Source organism: Microcaecilia unicolor, chromosome 3, assembly GCF_901765095.1.
Source record: "Microcaecilia unicolor chromosome 3, aMicUni1.1, whole genome shotgun sequence".
Lineage (NCBI taxonomy): Eukaryota > Metazoa > Chordata > Amphibia > Gymnophiona > Siphonopidae > Microcaecilia > Microcaecilia unicolor.
This window is the reverse complement of record NC_044033.1, coordinates 188,736,523-188,758,422: the sequence shown is the minus strand read 5'-3', so window position 1 is coordinate 188,758,422 and position 21,900 is coordinate 188,736,523. Positions and strand designations below refer to the sequence as shown.

At 40.8% G+C, this 21,900-nt stretch overlaps 1 protein-coding gene across 1 annotated transcript in view; it reads right to left on the bottom strand.

The window, feature by feature from the left end:
• The window catches only part of KMT2D (lysine methyltransferase 2D), a 591,638-nt gene that overhangs the window by 444,093 nt on the left and 125,645 nt on the right, over positions 1-21,900 (bottom strand). The window contains exon 9 of the mRNA XM_030196818.1: positions 10,126-10,307. Within this exon, the coding sequence (XP_030052678.1) occupies positions 10,126-10,307 (182 nt within the window). The remainder of the gene's footprint in view (positions 1-10,125; positions 10,308-21,900) is intronic.

Genomic DNA, 21,900 nt, shown 5'->3' with positions numbered 1-21,900 from the left:
TTGATAATGAATGTGGCTGTTGGGCAGACTGGGTGGATCATACACCGTCATGTTAAGTAGTAGTAGTAGTAGTACACCGTCATTTACTATGATTATGTGCTTTGAAAATACTCTGTGCCTCTTTCAGGGGGTCTTTTACTAAAGATTAGCTCGAGTTATCTGCAGCAGGGCCCATAGTAATAAAATGGGCCCTGCTGCAGGTAACTCGAGCTAATCTTTAGTAAAAAGACCCCCCTCAGTTATGGCTCCCACACTATGGAGTCAGGAAAGTAGTGTAAAGGCACTTCCAAAAGACAGAGGGAGACTAACGTTGTCAAACTCAATATTTATTCATAGAAAGACTCGATAACCTTCGTCTCCCTCAGTCTTTTGAAGTGTCTTGCTGACTAAACTACTTTCCCGAATCCATTTACCTGCTCGTCATGTTCCACATTCCTCCACCTCTGTGGTAGATCCCACACTATGGAACCACTTGCCATGACACACTAGACATGAACTTTCTTTACTTAGGTTTAAAACTCAACTCAAAATTGAGAGGGCTTTATGACCTCCTCCTCACCATCACTGCTGAGAATAACTGATGGTGAGCATCGATATCTACCCTCCCATGTTCCCTTCCATTTTTTTGCTTTTAATTAAAATTTTGCTACAGATTTTATTACTTATGTTAATGTATATACATTTTCCTGTCTGCACTTTGTCCTTTGAATATATTTATTTTCAATTCTATTCTCTGTTTTGAATACCGCCCACATTCCAATTAGGATTCATCGCAGTTCACGCTAAGAGAATCAACATGCAAGGGAAATATAATCCACAACGAATTGTACATAATTCATTAATTTTCAAACAGGTGTGTTTTCAAAGCCTTTCTAAAACACAAATGGGGCGGCATTTGTCTTAATATGCAGGGTAGAGCATTCCAATTCTTGCACACTGAAATAGAAACAAATGCTCATGGACAGACATTAAAAGAACATTTCTAAGTGAAAGGTATTCTATTTGTCGAGTTCAAAGAAAAAAAGTTATGTATATAAGGAGGGATAGCAAGTAGTTCAGTAATTCCCCCTGAGTTTTGATCATAAATTGATTTAAAAACTAAACAAGCCAGCTTATACCTAACACATTTGTGAACGGGTAACCGATGAAGATCTGTCAAAAGCAAAGCAGCACTATCAAACTTACACTTAATAAAGAATAATCTAGCAGTGGTATTTTTGTAATAACTGCAACCTTTTCTGAAGTTTAATTGAAATATTGCAATATAATGAGGTGCAGTAATCTAGATATGGAAGGATAATTGCCTGTACTATGGGTTCTAAAGCTTTGTGGATTTAACAAGGGTCGTATAGCTCGAATCTGTATTAATCTAAAAAAAAAAAAATGTTTAATGTTAATTCATTAATTTGTCTCTCAAAAGACAGATTAGTGTCTAGAATTATCCCAAGAATGTTAGAATGATCCTCTATTTTTAAATTCTCACCACACGATAGGATAAGCTCTTTACATGGAATATATTCAAAGTTCCCATACGTTAGAATTTTCGTTTTTTCATTTCAATTTTTAAAAAATGTTCATTAGTCCAATTATCTATAAGCGAGATATGTTATTTTAAAGAAGTTGTCTTCAAATTTTTGTAAAACTGGACTAGGCAGAAAAACATCAACTGCATAAAACTATAATGCCCAATTCCGAAAACAAATTGCCCAAAGAGATAAATAGATGTAAATAAAAGCATTAAGAATGGTGAGCTCTGTGGAACCCCACAACCCGGGGTCCATCAAGATGGCAAAAACAGATAAAACAGGGAAAGAAAATACTTTCTAGTCTAAGTATAATAAACGATATATCAAATGTACCAGAACCTTGAAGAGATTTTTTTTTTTTTTTGTACAGCTGGGGTCGGCTGGGGCATGGGTACACTAGACTAGTGGTTCTCAACCCGGTCCTCGAGGTACACTCAGCCAGTCAGGTTTTCAAGATATCCACAATAAATATGTATATAAAATATATAACGACAACTATGATAATCTCCAAACACTTTATTATATACTTGAAGAGCTTATGCTAAAAATGTATCAAAATAGTCAAACTCCTGCTTGTAGTAATGCTGTCATAACAAATACTGCCTACACCCAAACTGTTCCACAAGGACGTATGTCAAACCCAGGCTCTGTAGGATAGAATATATCTATCTCAGAGGTGTCCTGGTAATTTGTCCCCAGTAGGGAATCCTTGTTGATCCACAACACTGCAGCTGTATTAAAAGTTTTCACAGAGCAGCAAAACTTACTCCATATAATGTCTTCTTCAGGAAAACAACCATCCAAAGGCATAAAAGGTACAAAAGAGTCTTGTGTACAGTCGGGCGCCAATGAACCATATCACTCCATAAAACTATAAAACAAGATATTAAGACTTGAACCCGTGCCAAATATGTAATCATCTCAGTACGAACACGGGCATGGAACCATAGGCGCCAATCTAGTTGCTAAAATCTTTGCCGTAAGTTTCAGTTCAAAATTCAGCAAGGAGATTTGTCAGCACAAGTCGAGTGAAAATACAACCATTATCGAATGATTTGCATGTGCCAGAAATGATCTAGCTTGATATATCAGTTCATAGTGTACCTCTAGTGATACCGAGATATGCTCTTGTAATATTTTGTAAACTTCTGCTGTCATGCCATCAGGGCCTGGAGCCCTGTGAAAACTGGGAGAAAGATCATCCCCTTGAGTAGATGAAGTTAAAATGCTGGGAGTAATCAATAAAAAAAAAGAAGGGACTGGCCCAAAACAAATTTCTAATATTACTAGAACGGCCTTTAGTAAGCTTAAATTGATTAGACAATTGCAGCCCTTCCTAGAAGTATGGGTATCGCGGATGATTACATATGCACTTTTGTTAAATTTGTTGGATTACTGCTGTGTTCTCTACTTAGTAATTACCAGAAAACCTTTACAACAACTAAGTAGTACAACATATAGTAGCAAGATTGCTTAAGGGGAAAAGTAGACAAGAAAGTACTCACCCCATCCTTAAAGAATTACAATGGTTACCAGTTAGAGAACAATGTTTATGTTAAAGGTTTGGATATTTAAGTTAAACACTGGGATATTTATTTGGTATGATTCGTCAGTAGGAACCTACCCGGATGCTCAGATCTGCTAATCAAAGATTGTTGTAAATTCCTTCATTAGGACTCTGTCCCAGAGTGAACTGGAGAAAAACAGCTTTTAGTGGATAGGCCCTTTATTCTGAAATAAGCTGCCTCAGAATTTGAGGGATATGCCTGATAGTTAGTGCAGTGGTTTGAGAACTAGGGGAACTGGGTTTGATTCCCATTGCAGCTCCTTGTGACTCTGGGCAAATCACTTAACCCTCCATTTCCCCAAGTACAAAATATATATAATATGCAACTGCTTTGACGGTAACCACAGAAAAGCAGTAAATCAAATCCCATCACCTTCCCTTTAGTTTCATTTAAGAAAAGCTTAAAAACCTTGGTTTAAAATGTAGGATTATTAGTAACTTAGGTTATGTATCCACTGGCTGTTTCTTTTTTCTTCTTTTTATTTTATTCTATTTGGATATAAACCACTTTGAATGGATTTAACCATAAAAGTAGTATAAAGCCCGATGATAATGCTGACTACATCCTATTATTAAAAAGGTATCTTCTGCTCTGTTGGTTTACCAAATGCAGACTTTTTGCATAGGAATCAGAGAATATTTCTTCTTAGTCATAAGGAACCCCAGGAGTGTAGACATGTGGACATGCTATGGACGTAATCTACTTAGATTTCAGCAAAGCTTTTGACACGGTTCCCCACAGGAGGCTCTTAAATAAACTTGATAGGCTGAAAATAAGACCCGATGTGGTAAACTGGATTAGGAACTGGTTGACGGACAGACGCCAAAGGGTGGTGGTAAATGGAATTCGCTCGGAGGAGGGAAAGGAGAGTAGTGAAGTGTCTCAGGGATCGGTGCTGGGACCGATACTGTTCAATATATTTGTGAGTGACATTGCCGAAGGGTTAGAAGGTAAAGTTTGCATTTTTGCGGATGATACTAAAATTTGTAACAGAGTCGACACCCGGGAGGGAGTGGAAAACATGAAAAACGACCTACGGAAGCTAGAAGAATGGTCTAAGGTTTGGCAATTAAAATTCAATGCAAAGTAATGCACTTAGGATGTAGAAATCCACGGAAGACGTATGTGTTAAGTGGGGAGAGTCTGATATGTACGGACGGGGAGAGGGATCTTGGGGTGATAGTAGCTGAGGATCTGAAGGCGACGAAACAGTGTGACAAGGCGGTGGCCGTAGCTAGAAGGTTGCTAGGATGTATAGAGAGAGGTGTGATCAGCAGAAGAAAAGAGGTGTTGATGCCCCTGTACAAGTCGTTAGTGAGGCCACACCTGGAGTATTGTGTTCCGTTTTGGAGGCCGTATCTTGTTAAGGATGTAAAAAGAATTGAAGCGGTGCAAAAAAAAGCTACGAAAATGGTATGGGATTTGCGTTACAAGACGTATGAGGAGAGACTTGCGCACCTGAACATGTATACCCTGGAGGAGAGGAGAAACAGGGGTGATATGATACAGACGCTCAAATATTTAAAAGATATAAATCCACAAACAAACCTTTTCCGGAGATGGGAAGGCGGTAGAACGAGAGGACATGAAATGAGAATGAAGGGAGGCAGACTCAAGAAAAATGTCAGGAAGTATTTTTTCACCCTCCGACCAAATCATAAAAATGTCATCGATGTACCGGTAGTACGGAGGACGGAGGGTGAAGAAACTCTGAAACAATTTTATTCTGCCTTCAATACATACCATCCTACAATCAGATTCAAATTGACTACTCCCCAGAAAAAGTCAATTTTTGGACACCACGGTCTCAATCAGTGATGGCTGTATACAAACATCTATATACAAGAAACCCACAGACAGATGCAGCTACCTCCACAACTCCAGCTTCCATCCTTCACATACAAAAAGATTCATCATTTACAGCCAAGCCACAAGATACCACCGTATCTGCTCTGACCCAAGTGACAGAGACAGACACCTTAAAAGCCTGACTGCATCCTTCAAACAGAAAGGCTACAACCCCAAAATAATCTCCAAGAATATTGCCTCGTCCCTCAAAACACCCAGGGAGAATCTGCTACAGTACAAGGAGAAAAAATCCACAGACAGAATCCCCCTTGTAGTGACATACAATCCAGAGCTGGGAAAACTGAGGAAAATCATAAGAGATCTACAACCTATACTCCAGGAGGATGAATTACTGAAAGAGATATTCCCATCCCCACCAGTACTGGCCATCCGACAGCCACCCAACTTAAAACACAAGCTAATCAGAAGTAAACTTCCATCACAGACTGAAAAGGAACAGAAGGGCACACTTCCCTGTAATTTATCCAGTTGCAAACTATGCCAAAATATTTCACAGGACCCCACAGTCATCCACAAAGGAAAGATATTCAACATAAAGGAATCTTTCACTTGCTCATCTTCCAATGTGGTATATATCATTCAGTGTAAAAAATGTAACGAAGGATGCTATATTGGAGAAACAGGCCAGATGCTTAAGACAAGATTCAATTTACATAGACATCACATGAACAATACTGGTGCCAGTAGGGCTCCCACCCCTGTTGGTCAGCATTTTACAGGACCGGGACACTGTACCAGTGACTTCACAGTGAGAATCCTGAAAGGTAACTTTAAAACCATACAAGAACGTAAGACCTTTGAAGTCAGAATGATTGAATATTTTAACACCCAACAGAAAGGACTTAACAAGGATCTGGGGTTCCTAGCCCATTATAAACCATAGAGCTGTATTTCTCTGTTGATCACCCCACCCCTCACCTATGCACACCCATCCTGTTAGAATATCAATGATATGCTTTGATGTCCCCATGCATACCTCCTACCCACCCCCATCCTCCCACCCTGTCAGACTGTCATAGTAATGCTTGAATGTTTTCACTTATATACACTGTCAGCTAGCACATTTGCTTATTTCCGATCTGACGAAGAAGGGCAACCTTCGAAAGCTAATCAAGAAATGTATTAAGTTATGTTCAATAAAAAAGGTATCATCTTATTTTCTTTTCCATGTTTTATTTTGTTTGATTTCTATTGATAACCTTAAGAGTTGACTAACACGGCTACCACACTCCTCTACCAAAGTTCCATAGAAACCTATGGAGGAGTGGCCTAGTGGTTAGGGTGGTGGACTTTGGTCCTGAGGAACTGAGTTCGATTCCCGGCACAGGCAACTCCTGGTGACTCTGGGCAAGTCAGTTAACCCTCCATTGCCTGCCGCATTGAGCCTGCCATGAGTGGGAAAGCACGGGGTACAAATGTAACAAAAATAAATAAAGTCAGTTTCTGTAGGAATCTGGGTAAGATGAATCTTCAAGTCTGTGCCTTTAGGTCTCCCTCCAGTAGAGATTCCATGGCCTCTGCTGGCTCTGAAGCACCCAGGCCACCGGTCATATTATCTAGTTCTCCTGGCTCTAGTGGACTTTGAAATTGGCCCTACTTGGAATATGAGAAGGGTTCAGTCAGATAGATTAGAAAGAAGAAAGGACTCCCATCTGTGTCCAAATGACAGAGGAGAGTCCTAGAAGTAATAGCCTTTGATTGGATAGGATCTGTGCACTGGCTGCCCTAACTGGGCACTGGAGATAACAGTGCTGTGGTCTGCAGCAAAGGGGAGATGTACTGCACAAAACTTGAACTAACTGGAGGAGCAAGGCATTAGTTGAAAAAGCTGCTAAACAGCGAGCAACAGAGCTCCCCCAGCTCAAGTAGACTGAGCATGATGGGGTGGTCAGCACCATGTTTTCTGGAGGCCACAAGCAAGTCTGCCATGGAGGAGGGGACCTTTGCAGACAGACTACCCTCAAGGTCTATTTTGTCCTTCACCACCATGAACTTGATCTGTGCCTTTAAGGCTGGCACACTATTGCTTCAAATTAGCTTTATGACTTCAGATGTGAATTGTGTCAGCTCTGAACTCAAACAGGGCTTTTTTTGTGGTAACCCAACCTCATATCTTTGGGCCTTACCCGTGGATCTGGCTGGATTCAGGGCTGGTGGAGCGAGGTGGTCACTGCATGGCTTGTTTGTTTTGAGAACTTCCTACATTAACTCAATGAGGATTGCAATGGCTCACCAGAGCGGTTTACAACAAAACAGTAAAATATAAGATACTAGTAAAAAAGGCCCGTTTCATAACAAATGAAATGGGCGCTAGCAAGGCTATAGAGAGAGTGAGAGTGTGTATATATATGTATGTGTGTCTGTGTGACACAAAGTGTGTGTCTCTGTGTGAAAGAGAGTGTGCACAGGTAGGGTGAAAATGAAGAGACAGCAGTGAAATTTTACATAGGACAGCTGAACCATTTGAGCCGTGTTTGTGTGTCTGTGTGAGAGAGTGTGTATATGTGTGTGGGTGTGTGTGTGAGATACAGACTGTAAGTGTGTGTGTGTGCGTGAGTGTGAAAGGGTAGGGTCAAAATGAAGAGACAGCATTATAATTGTACATAGCACAGCACAAACATTTGAGGCAGTTCTTTCCTTATCTCCCCTGCCGCCCCCCTCCATACCCAATGATTCGTTCCTTGTCTTCCATCCCCTCTGTGTCCCGTGTGTACGTGTGTGTGTGTGTGTGTGTGTGTGTGAGAGAGAGAGAGAGAGAGAGAAAGAGAGGTGCTAGCAGTCCCTGTGATAGTGGCAGGTCAGTTGCTCATTATAGCCAGTTAAGAGTGAGAGTGTGTGTGTATGTGCTGGGTTTTTTTCCTTCCCTCATATGCCCTCCGTGTCCATTGTTTGTGTGGTTAGCAGAGATCTATATGGTCCTTTTAAGCGTTGCTGTTGACGTCGTGTAGCAACTGTTGCTGCTGCTTTTCATGGTTCTGCGATGTGTCTTATGTCACGTTCCGTCGCTTAGTAATGGGTTCGCGATGCGATTGGTTGAGTGTCATTGGTCCGCCCTCGACGTCATGATGTTTTAACGTGGGGGGCGGGGCCAACACTCATGGCGAATTCCTGGTTTCACCATCATGCATTTAGAACGTTGGGACTTGTGGAGGCTTCAGAACGTTGGAGGTGTGTATTATATAGAGAGATGTGCATTGAGGACACCATGTTCTGAAAATCAGATTCCTGCCGAACATGTTCAAAATTTGTGGATCCTTTGCTAGAATAACTAGTGCAATCGACTTTAATTTTTGGACTTCTTTCCAGCTGGTTCTATTGATACCAATTAGTGAGATAAGCAGCTTGCAATTAATAGTTTTCATCCAAATTCACATTGACAATCCATTAGGATAGGATGAGATGGAAGAGCAACAGTTATCTTTAAGGTATAGAATTCCCACACTGGAGTCCTTGAATGCACTTTTTCTAATCAATTGCAATATGCTTTGAAAAAAACTGGGCAGAAAAGGTCTTCCGGAAAGAAATTAAAAATAATAATAAATAATAATAAAAAAAAAACAAGAGAGTCAGAAGGTGTGACCCAGTGAGTCATCTCTGTCAGAATCCTAATCACAGTTCAACTCCATGTGTGCTTATTCAGATCAATACAAGAGTGGCAGGACATAAATGAACTGGAGAATGGAAAGTGTTTCCTATAGGCTATGGTCTTTGATGCCACCCTATGAGAAAATGGAGATAACACTATCAAAACTTAATGACTTCTGATGACCTGTATTGAGCCAGATCAAGGATGAATTGAAGATTAGAAAATAAGTCAATATGGGGTCTTTTACATTGATTCTACCTGAACTGAGATGGTGGAAATGGGAAAACACAAGTCAGTGCAGTGGAGCTTTTCTGAAGCATAGCTGGTGACTGGCATTTTGTCTTTTTTATATACTATTTCAGGCAACTGCTCTGGATCAGCTACAAGAGACAGTATATCCTCCTGTATTATGAAAGTAAACACAGGGCTCAAGGAAAGGCAGACAGGTTGGTGAGGTACAGTATATGTTCTGGATGAACATGCATTGACAAATTCCTTATGCCTGGATTTATTTTCAGAAGGAAGAATTCAACATCCTCACTGTTCTCACTGAATTGAGACAACAAGACTCACACATCAAAGCTGCAATACTGGAGTACAGTGCTTGGCCTCAATAGCTCACTCGCACACTCAACTGCGTTTCCTTTATCGAGAGAATAAAGTAGAGTTATCGCACTAGACAATGGCCAGGCTCAAGATGTTTTATGAGTAGCTTCAATGTCAACATGACACAATAGTTAGAATATGTCTTAGAGACAAGAAGGCAGATTTTCAAAGCACATAGACTTACAAAAGTTGAATAACAACCTATGAAAATTTGTAAGTCTGAGTGCTTTGAAATGAGCCCCTAAGTCTCCTTAGTTTTATGGCACTACGAGACAATTAGAATCTAACAATATTTGGTAGTGTAACCACTGCCTCAGCAACAATATCATTATGAGGTTCAATGATAAAACAGTTTACTGCTGCAAAGAAGGCACCATTTAAACTCCATGGCTTTTTGGTCAGTCACAGTGGGGAAAACAGTATCTATCAAGTCAAATAAGAAAATGTCCAAAATCAGCAGCCTCCAAAACTTCAAACTGAGAAAGGACAAAACAGAGTAAGCCATTATTGGTTAAAAAAAATGACTGCAGAGGGAGATTTGTGACTGGAAGAATTCAGTAAGTGTGGGACACGGGACATGTCTGATGTATTCCATTCCAGCAGAGCTAGGCTTTTCTGACTTTTAGAATAGTGCATGCTCTGCATATTCAGTGCCATCAGATCACATCGCCCACACGTGTAACAGATTTACCCACATGATCATGGAAAATATAGACCAAAATATGAAAATATTCAATCAATTGTGAATGAAGGCTCATGGCACCAGATTCTAATCCTGGTTCCAACTGAGGTAAAAATCCAAGCAAGAGGATACTACGGTTTAAAAAAAAAAAAAAGAAAAAGGCCTCTCCTTTGATAAGGAAACATCCCTCCACTCCTTTAGCAATAACAAAAGAACTTTAGATCCAGAAGAGATATTACACCACCACCTCTCCTCAATCATGGAGAAACCTTAAACTCTTATACTTACTTTTGGTAGGTCTGGCTGCATGACACACTCCCTGACAGCTCTGACTTAGTACTTGGAGCACACTCCACAGTTCCATTGCGCTGTTGTTGGCATGTCTCACACATCGTGTAATTCTGGTACCAATGGCAGGCTGGTGGCAGCTGAGCTGGCCGGTAGCCGCAACCACTGCATATACGGCAATTCTGAAATGAGACCAGGACAGTTAATGGATACCTCACCTCTCCAGAACACCCCCCCCTAAAACCCCACCTCAGCAATCCCCACCCAATTATTCTCAGGACCCCACCCTGAAAAGTTTTTCCAACATATGCATACGCCCAAGAAAACAATCTGACTTTCCACACTGAAGCTCCCTAATGTACAAGTCTTCCATCTAAAATCTGATCACAAGTAGATGCCTGTCAACTTAATGATAGTTGAAGAAGTCACCTGCTGAATTATTATTTTTCATTCATGTTTGTCTCCTTTATTATAGAACTTTTTATTAACTAAAATTGACCAACCTATACAGAACAAATCATAGAGAAACAAATCAACTATTACATACAGCTATATGAGAAACAAACAAGATAAAAACATGTATCACCACCCTAACTTCCTCCCACCCTCAAACACACTCCCAAGTAGACCGTTATACAAGGATTAGCTAGATAGTAACTCCAATTCACTGATACCAATAACTCAGGGCAGTATGAATACTAAAAGCCCTAAAGTATAGTAAGGATGGGGGAGTTGGGTTCCTATACCCCCCTCCTTAAAAGGAACCACCATAAATATATATCATCCAGCTAACTCTAAACCCATCTGCCTAACCCTCTCCCCCCCCCCCCCACAAAAAAAAACCCAAAATAAATTCACACCTAAGACAGCACAGAATGGAGATTACGTCATTGATTGTATATAGGCATCCCATGTGAATAGAAACATTTTTCTTCAAAGAAAATTTAGCATGCTTCTGCTCCAGCACCATTAATCCATTAAATCTATTCCACCAACTCCAAAAGGTGGGTGGGTTATTAAGGTCCTTGTTTACGAAGGTGAGCTAGCGTTTTAGCGCATGCTAAAAATTAGCACGTGCTAACCCCGTATAGACGCCAATAGGAATATTATGGGCATCTACACAGCGCGCACTAAAACGCTAACGCGCCTCTAGCACAGCTTAGTAAACAGGGCCCTAAGTATCCAAACACTGAAAATGTTTTTTCCCCTATCAATCCAGCCTTACTGCTTAGATTGATTGCCACTGCCCTGAATCCCCAAATCATGGGCGTAGTTTGACTGTTTCATTTGGGGAGGGGGGGGGGGGGGGCAAAGGGTGGGGCGTGGCACATTAGCATATTCATTTGCATACATACATCATATACATATTAATTATGGTTATTCAAAACACACATAAGCCTAAAACACTGAATATGAAGCTATCATATATATCATTTTTTTATTTTTTTTTTACTGAAATAAGTCAGCACCATGGGAATATTATGCCTCCTCTCACATTCACATAACACCAGTACACCTACTGTAAAACTAAACAGGCCAGATTAGTACATATTGTCCTGCATAGGCATTCAGTGCCAGCAGAATACCTGGCCTCTTCCACACCACACAGAATGCAGATCAACCCTCACCAATATAGAATATGTAACTACAGACTAAAAACAGAAATATGTGGACACAAATTAAACTGAACTCCCAAGCAGCCAGACTTTCTACTCAATACACCAGAAAAACAGTAATGTGTTCCCTCATACTGTGCAAAATATAAAGACAGCAGATGTAAATTTCAAAACCTGACATTCTATATACATTACAAATTAAGGGTTTCATTTACTAAGGTGTGCTAATGGATCTAGCACAAGCTAAATGATAAGATGACCATTTATATCTATGGGCTTCTTAGCATTTAGCACATGCTAATCATTATCATGTGCTAAATCTATTAGCTTACCTTAGGAGAGGGACCCCTAAGCATGGTATACTGTCCGAACCAGAAGAAGGTGGTTTAGGCTTTTGAAAGCTAACTGAAAGATGTATTCATTTAGTCCAATAGAAACTATTACCTTATTTCCACTTTGCATTGTTTGTAATATGCTAGTTTTTAAATTAAAAATATATTTTTTCTACCTGTGTGGTCTGGTCGTTTATGTTTCTAATCGTGTTGATTCCAGTCTCTGGTTTCTACTAACTCTCTTGCCAGGATTTCCTTTCCATTTGTCATTTCTCTCTCTCCTGTCTTCTTCACTTTCTTCATTACATCCATATCCAGCATTCACCTTTTTCTTCCAGTTTCTTCCATTTATTTTTCTGCCTTTCTGTCCAGATTTCATTATTACTAACCAGCCTTCAATTTCCTTCTTGTTACTGCATCTACCTAAAAGTTTCCATCTCTTTCCCTCATCTCTGCCCCCTTCCACATATTCCCCTGACTTTCACTAACTGTCCTCTCCTTCTTCCATCCTCTCTCCCCCTATTCATCTTTTTTCTTTCCATACCCTTCCCCCTTCTATCCAGTCTCCCCCCTCTCTCCCTCTTCGCAGCATCTCCCATCTCTCTCATTCCTTTCCATTGTGTTCTCTTCTCCTTCCATTCAGCATCTCCCCTTCATCCCTCCATTGAACATCTCCGCCTCACCCCCTCCATCGCGCATCTTCCCTTTCTCTCTCTCCCTTTTGCAGCATCTCCCATCTCTCTCATTCCTTTCCATCCAGTGTCTCCACTCTCCCTTACCTCCAGCCATCTCTCATCTCTCTCATTCCTTTTCATCCAGTATCTCCCCTTCCTCCTTTCCATCAGTATCTCCCCTTCTCTATCCTCTTCACTTCACTGCCTCTCCAGGCTTTCCCCATTCCATCCAGTGTCTCTCCCTTCCATGTAGAATGTCCGCCCTCATTTCCCTTCCCTGATGCAGCCATCCATGATCTCATCTCCCCTACCTCACCTGTCCTCTCGCTCACTCTGTCTAGCCCCCCACCCCACCCAACAAGGTTAGGGACATAGACACCAAACTACTCTCCTCCCGGCTGCTGCTGTAGCAGCCTGGAGGAACCACGAGCTTCTGTGCTTTACCCTGCCCTTCCTGCCTCTCACTCACTCCATCCCACACACCCAACGCGACTACAAAAACAAAGAGGCAGATGCACTAAAGCTTAATGAGCCTTTAATGACCCTCCAACGAGGAAATTTTGATCCGTTGCATGCATCAAAGGGCTTTTACCGAGGAAGCTAGCAGCTAACGAAAACGGAATGCAGATGAGCAATTAAGTGTACAAACCCCATTGAAACGAGATGCACTAACCTTTTCCGATTGCCTTTACGCAGGAAAAAGGCAGGAAATCTAACGAGAGGTCTGTACCTCTCATTAGGGCTGGTCTGCTACAAGTTACAAGTGAAATCTATTAAAAAAATAACTAGGGGGCGAAAACGCGCGTCAGGGGCGTCCTTTATTGACGCCCCAGGTCGCCGCTGCTCCCCTCTCCCTCAGCACCAAAAAGAAAAAAAAAAAAAATCGGGGGGGGGCAAGGGCGCTCGTCATGAGCATCCTGTATGGACGCCTTGCCCTCCCCCTGCTGCTCCCCCCCCCCCCCCACATGAAAATCTCCAATTTTAGCAGCCTCGGGCCGGCCCTCCTCCCTTCCTGTGTATTCTCCCACACTAGCTCCGCCTCCCGCCATGCTTCGGTCCCGTGCCTCGCCCCCGCCGCCCCCTTTAGGTCGTCGCCGCCGCTCCCCCCCCCCTCCAACGACCCCCCCCCTTGCCTTACCGGCCCGTGCAGCGCCTCTCACCTCTGCTGCATGGGCAAATAACAGCTGATCGGCGATTCAGCAGGCCTCCCCAGACGTCCCTTCTTTCTTCCTGGGCCCGCCCTCCTCTGACTGCGGATTTCTCAGCCACCACAATAGAACTACGGTTGTTTGCACCCACTCACTTTAGTAGTTGCCTACATGGGAGTGGAGGGGCCTCTCCAGTACTACGCATTTCAAACCTTTTGCCGCAAGCACAGAGAGCCTGGAGCTGGATTTGCAGATTACATCAATTTTTGCCAAAAGTCACCCCACTGCTGCCAATCTGCGGGAACCCTGAATTTCAGCCTGGTTTGATATATAAAATTTTTGAACAATGGAGAGCGCGAGGTATAATCTACCTACACCAGATCTTAACACGAGAAGGAAAGTTGCAATCGTTTCAGAAACTGCAGGATCGAGGGCTGCTCCGCCCTAAAGACTACTTTCATTATTGGCAACTATTGCATTATACGAAGAGTTTGACTTGGGAGGCCTTGGCTGAGGATGTACAGGAGGAATTACCACTGGCATTCTCGCTGGGATCACAACAAAAAGTCCCATTGAGGGTTTAACCTCCGACATATTAAAGGACACGGCTGTGGAGCCAGACTTTGGTAAATATGCTGAGGCCTGGAGCAGAGACCTGAAGGTAGACATTTCATCAGGCTTGCTTAAAGAACATGTATTGGCCCTTTACAGAGTGTCACCCTTAACTGATCATTGGGAACTACAGTATCGTTTTGTGTTTCGGATGCATATGCCGCCTCGACGGGCGTTTCATGTGGGGGTTTCCCCTGATGGGGCTTGCCCCAAGTGCCATACTGCGGGAGCGACCTTGGGACACATGTACTGGACTTGCCCTGCAGTGAAGAATTTTTGGACGACTTTACTACAACGGGTTTCAGCCTTGTGGAGGACTAGGTGGTCTTGTTCTCCGATGCTGTTGTTCGGGAAGCCCTGCCTGCGGCTCCCCGGCCAAAAAGGCTCACTCTCTTTGTACAGCGAGCCATTATGATTGCAAAAAAGACTATTCTGGTGGATTGGCTATCCCCAAAAGGTCCCTCACTCCAGAATTGGCGAATGCGGATGGTGCAACTGTTACACTTTGAGAGAATGATGATAAAAGATGGAAATCCGACTGAGTTGGACAAATTCTGCTCGAGATGGGGTCCGTTTCTGGACTCTATGCCCCCAAGAGCTAAGAGTTCCCTCTTGAACATATGACTGGCTCATGGAGCCCCGGACATTCATTCCCAGAACTAAATAATGAGTCACAGGGAGGGGAGGGAGGGAATAAGTAGATAATAATGTGCTGGCCTGGGGAGTCTTGGGGGGACATCAGAGTCCAGTCCCCCCGGGACTACCCCATCCGGAATTTTGCTTTTAGACATTAAATCTTGTTATTCAAGGGAGGGGAGAAAAAATGTTAAAGAATTGATGATGCTGTTTAGAGAAAGCAAAAATGTGAAGTATCTATGATATGGTTAGAATGTTACTTAACTGTTTGTGTGGACTTCTTTTATATGTCATCAATAAAAATAATTGACGATAAAAAAAAAAAATGTCATTAATGGACTTCCAGTGGAGATAAGGAGAGGAAAGGCCATTAGCTTCTCAGATCCTGAACTGACCCAGACAAAATCAGCAGTTTATCAATGAAATACTACCACCCTTATCCACAGCTAAATCACTCAGTCTGGAGCAACACATACACACTGTGTAGAGACAGAAAGAACCATCAGGCGAATGGCTATGAAATAAATGAAAACAGTGAAAGAGAAAGGATAAGGGGGTGAAGCCAAAATGGTACAGAGAAGCAAACCTCCATCCCCTACAGTAAGGTTGGAATGGGCTGCAAAAATTGTAGCAGAGGTATGAACTGTTACACACTCTCTGGAGAAGCAGCTGCAAGTTGTCTTGGATAAACTGGATTTGACAGAAAATCAATGTATCTCCCTAGCCAAAGAACTACAATTGGTGCACCACAGTTGAAACTAGGCACAAGAGACCAAAAAGCTAAGAGACACGTAAACATGTTAGAAGAGAAAGTTGGAAAACTGTTCCTGAATAATGCAAGATTAATTGGCTTACCAACATTTCTGCAGGATTCGGAGCTCAGAGGCTTTTGGAATTGTGGCTCCCTACAACACTGCACAAAGCACAGTGGGGCCTTTGAGGATTGAGTGTGCATACCGAATGGGGGCTTAAGTGACGGAGATCAGAGGGTGAGTGGTGATCTTTAAATTGCTAAACTACATTCACAGCAAGAAATGTTACAAGGGCTGAGAAAGTGGCAAACAATTAGAATATAATGGGACATACAATTATCTGCTTTCAGGATTACTCTGCGCAGAAAGTTTTCATCACTGTGACCTCGACTATTTAGAGCCGTAGTCCGTTTCAATTTGCAATATCCAGCTAAGCTCAAGGTGTCGCACAACAGGGTCACTAAGTGGATGAGGAAGCAGCAGCTTTTGTGTTTCCACGAGGGCGGGAGGGCCAGAGCTGAGAGAGAAGGCTGAAGATGAACCTCCTCACCTTTCACTGCCACTGTGACCTGAGGTAAAAAGAGTTTTATTCTGGGCGGCAGGAAGGCGAGGACGGAGGACTGTTGTGAGAGAAGAGGTCAGGCTGGGATTAGAAATGAAAAGGGGCAGGTGGTGTTTGGGGGTGAGTTACTGTAGTGTAACAGAGAGGGAATGAAGCACAAAGGGCCTTTAAAAACAAAGGGACACGGTGCTTATGTTAAAAACCTTTAATAATCCAATTTGATTGAAGGGAGACCCGACACGGGCCGTGTTCGGTGCCAGCACACCTGCATCAGGGGTCTACATGGAACACAGTATAACAAATATCCAAATTAGATTGAAAATGCTGACATAATCAACTTAAGTATATACATATAAATACAAGCATATATAAGTCAGCATTTTCAATCTAATTTTGGATGTTTGTTATACTGTGTTCCATGTAGACCCCTGACGCAGGTGCGCTGGCACTGAAAACAGCCCGTGTCGGGTCTCCCTTCAATCAAATTTGGATTATTAAAGGTTTTTAACATAAGCACCGGTGTCCCTTTTGTTTTAAAGGCCTTTGTGCTGTTTCCTTGCTTGGGGTGAGTTACTGGACATGGAGGGGAGGGCAGGGGAGAGAGGAGAAAATCTCTGGACATGGAGGGCAGGGGAGAGAGGAGAAAATCTCTGGACTTGGAGGGGCTGGGAGAGAGAAGAAATCGCTGGACATGGAAGAGAGGGCAGGGGAGAGATGAGACTTATTGGACACAGATGGATGGATGAAGGGAGGGGAGCCAAAAAACACAAGGCAAACGATCTGCAAAATCCAATATGGGAAAGAAAGCCAGCAGATCAATATCACAACAAAGGATTTTATTGAAGATACCGTGTATGAACAAATCACCCGACACAGGCCATGTTTCGCCCACCTAGGGCTGCGTCAGGGGCTACAATGAACAGATATATAATAATTATCATAGATCATAATAAATAAAATATAACACACATACGAGGATAATATATCAAATATATAAATTGACAAAAAACAAAATAATAAAATATGGAATATTACTAAGTATACATAGAGAGTATACTAGAATAATTACATGAATAAGCATATCGCTACGCACTGTCCAATACATATACATTACATAAAAGAGCATATATAAGAAAATATATATATATATAAAAGACAGTGTATGTAATGCAACAATTGTATGACAGTGCATATAAACATATATAAAAGCATAATAAAATCTGACAACATAACAGCAAAGCAAGGGCACTGGTATAGGTTACGAACTTCAATACAAATATGTATAAAAAAATGTATAAATGAGATAATAAAAGGGCACATACCTAATTTGAAACCTTCGTAAAGGGGCAACTATAAAAAAGTGAACATGGACACAATCAAATAATACTCTATGTTACCAAAAATGAGAAATGGGGTAGTATGAATTGAACTAAAAAAAGGAAAAGGAATTAAAAATAAATAAGGAAAAAGAAAAATGACAAAATAAAAATGAAGATAAATAATGAAAATAAAAATAAATTAAGATAAAAAATGAAGATAAATGTAAACAATAAAAATGTTACTCACATATGGTGCATAAAAGTCAAGAAAAAACCAGCTCAAACGGGAATCCCTATAATCATAAATCAAAAAGAATTAATAAAAAAAATAAAATTAGAGCGGATCAAGACTAATAATATGACATTAGTTTAGGTATCATAGGGTGTATTGACACTACATTGTGTACTGACATGACTAGTGCGATGTGTTTATAAAAAATACTATATACAAAACGTCTTGCAATCAAAACAACGTCATGGCACAGCATGTCACATATATAAACACTAAGTGCGATATAATGATAAAATATCTAAAATGTTACAAGTGCTGTGTTATAAAATGATGCACTTATTGTTATGTATGACAAACAATTATCAGTGCCCTTAAAGGCTGACAGAAGCACAATGAAATATTAATACAGCATCGGAGAATTAAACCACCACGTTGCCAGTAAACTTCCTGCTATACTACTTTGAGTGATTATATATAAAAACAGGGACGATTACAGCATTAAAGCAGGGACCACAAAAAGTGTGGATATCAATGTCTCTAAAAAGCAAAACTGCTGCAGTCTGAAGATTAAAAACAAAAGTGCAATACTGCTTCGAGTGAGTATGTATGAAAACAAGTGAATGCAAATAGTGCAATGATGCGTATACATAAAAATGTGTCTCAAAACAAAAATATACTTACTGTGGTCTCTAGCATACACAAATGGACACACCATTATTGAAGCTGGAAAAACTATTGCAAGTGTCCTGTGATGTTTATATGCATCATTTCCGGGTCAAAGTTCAAAAAAAGCGGCACATTAAATTAAAGAACGCCAGAGACTAAAAAAAAGGGAAAATAGCTATGAATCAAATCAAATTTATATGCAATGATTGATTAATAAATGTGGTGAAGAAAATACTGAATGAAAAACAACAATGAATGTGATCTGATGTAACACAGGATATGTAAATTATATTGATGATGGGACTATGTTCGGTAAAGAATTAAAAAAATGAAAATGAATTGAATTAAAATTAAAAAATATAAACTTATACACCTCTTCTGCTGTGAGACCGTTTGATCTGTATAAAAACCGCTGAAAGCAAAAATATAAAAAATATGTATGTGAATACCCTAAGTAAAAAAGAGTATGTCAGTGAGCCATATATATAGAATGCACAACAATAAAAATATAAGTACAAATTAAAAACAAAAAAATATATATTGTGAATAAAAATTAAAAATGAAAGAATAAAAGAACAATATTATTTCACAGGAATACTGATAGTTCAGTCTCCATGTTCAGACCCTGAGGATGTAATGTTTGTAACTCAAAAATGAATTGTTGTTCCTTTCTTAGGAGGAGAGTGTCTACTGGTCCCACCTCTCCAGTTCTTTTTGTGCACAAATAAACGCAAAAACGCAGTTCTTCAAAAAGATGTCCTAAGGTTTTGAATGTTCCACCAGTGGTTTCTCAAGCGCATTCCCTTTATAGCACTTTTATGCTCGATTATTCTGGTGTTAAACTGTCTCTTGTTATGCGATGTCAGATTTTATTATGCTTTTATATATATGTTTATGTGCACTGTCATACAATTGTTGCATTACATACACTTCTTTTATATATATGTTTTCTTATATATGCTCTTTTATGTACATGTGTGTGTGTGTGTATATATATATATATATAATTTATATTGGACAGTGCGTAGCGATATGCTTATTCATGTAATTATTCTAGTATACTCTCTATGTATACTTAGTAATATTCCATATTTTATTGTTTTTTGTCAATTTATATATTTGATATATTATGCTCTTATGTGTGTTATATTTTATTTATTATGATCTATGATAATTATTATATATCTGTTCACTGTAGCCCCAGCCCTAGGTGGGCGAAACACGGCCTGTGTCGGGCAATTTGTTCATACACGGTATCTTCAATAAAATCCTTTTGTTGTGATATTGATCTACTGGCTTCTTTCCCATGAAGGGAGGGGAGGGGAGGGCAGGGAGAGAGGAGAAATCTCTGGACATGGAGGGGAGTGCAGGGGGGAGAGGAGAATTGCTGGATATGGATGGAGGAGAGGGCAAGGAACAGAGGAGACTTGCGGGACATGGATGGATGGATGGATGGACAGGAGAGAGAGAAGAAATCGTGGACATGGAGGGGAGGGCAAGGGAGAGAGGAGAATTGCTGGATATGGATGGAGGTCAGGGCAGGAGAGAGAGGAGAATTGCTGGATATGGATGGAGGAGAGGGCAGGAGAGAGAGGAGAATCCGCTGGATATGGAGGGGAGGGCAGGGGAGAGAGGAGAATCGCTGGATATGGATGGAGGGGAGGGCAGGGGAGAGAGGAGAATCGCTGGACATGGATGGGAGAGAAGGGCAGGGAGAGAGGAGACATGGATGGGAGGGGAGGTCAGGCGAAGAGAGAATCGCTGGACCACCTGTAAAAAAAAAATTTTCAGCACCCCCAATCATTTTGAAAAGTTGTCTCCTATGCTGGTAACATGGTTGAGTGGAAGGCAACAGGTTGTGTAAACAGAGCTCATTCTGAGGAAACCAATGTTATCAGTGGTGTTCTTGGGCCAATTCTTTTTAACATTTTTGTAAACTATATTGCTGAAGAGCTGTCTGGTATGGTTTGTCTCTTTTCAGATAACACCAAAATCTGCAATAAGATAGACAACCCTGATGGTGTGGACAAAATGAAGGGCACAGTGAAGCTAGAGAAATAGTCTGGAATTTGGCAGCTTAGATTTAATGCTAAAAAAAAATGCATGATCCTGCATTTGGGCTGCAAAAACCTGAGAGAACAGCAAAGTTTAGGGGGTGAAGAACTTTTATGAATGAAAGAGGAGTAGGACTTGGGTGTAACATAAATGATAATCTTAAGGTGGCCAAACAGGTAGAAAACGAAATATAGCAAAAGCTGGAAGGATGTTTGGGTTGCATAGGGAGAAGACTGGCCAGTAGGAAAAAGGAAGTGATGATGCCCCTGTATAATACACTGGTGAGACTTCATATTGTTATAACAGGGAATATTTTGAGCTGGTTTAAAGGTTTTCTTACTGAGATCTTACATGGTTAACATGAAGGTGACCTATTCAGGCAAATGGACTGCAACTTATAGTCACACACAGGGATCTCTGCTATCACCTATCTGATGTACTGAGGTTTTCATTGGGTATTAAATTAGAAGCAGGATTCCAGGTTTTTATTTTTGCTGACATCACTGTCCTCATTTCCTTACTTAACTGATGTAACAGATTTTAAACCTAGAATAAACATATGTTTTTTTGTTAGCCGTCTGAAATTAAAAAGGGATAAAACAAAGTTCCTTCTTGTAGGAGTTAAGAACAAGAAAGATTTGGAGAACTCTCTAACCATAGGGAATCAAACAAATAGGTTGAACTATCAATCTTGGGGTATCACACTTGATCAAACTTTAACAATGGAACCTCAAGCAAATTCTCTATTCAAAAGCTGTTTTTGGATTTTAATGAAATTTAAAGGAGGATTCAGAAATATCTAAACCTGGAAAAGTTCAGATTGGTTGTACAGGCCTTGTTGCTATCCAAATTAGACTACTGTATGTGGTTTTATTTGGGCCGCTCAAAGTACTTACTACAGAGACTTTAAACTCTACAAAATACATCTATTTGATCTGTTCCCTGAAACAAATCTGATACAGTTACACCATAGTATATTCAAATATACACTGGTTACCTAGCCAGAATTTATTATAAAAACTGTAATGTCTAATATTTAAAATTGTTCAGGGAATTTCACTGCCTTGTATGTATAGATTAATCAATTTCTCAAAAGACACATGGATCTTAGGAGACTGGAAGACCATGCATCCAAATGGCAGATGAAATTTAATGTGGACTGGTGCGAAGT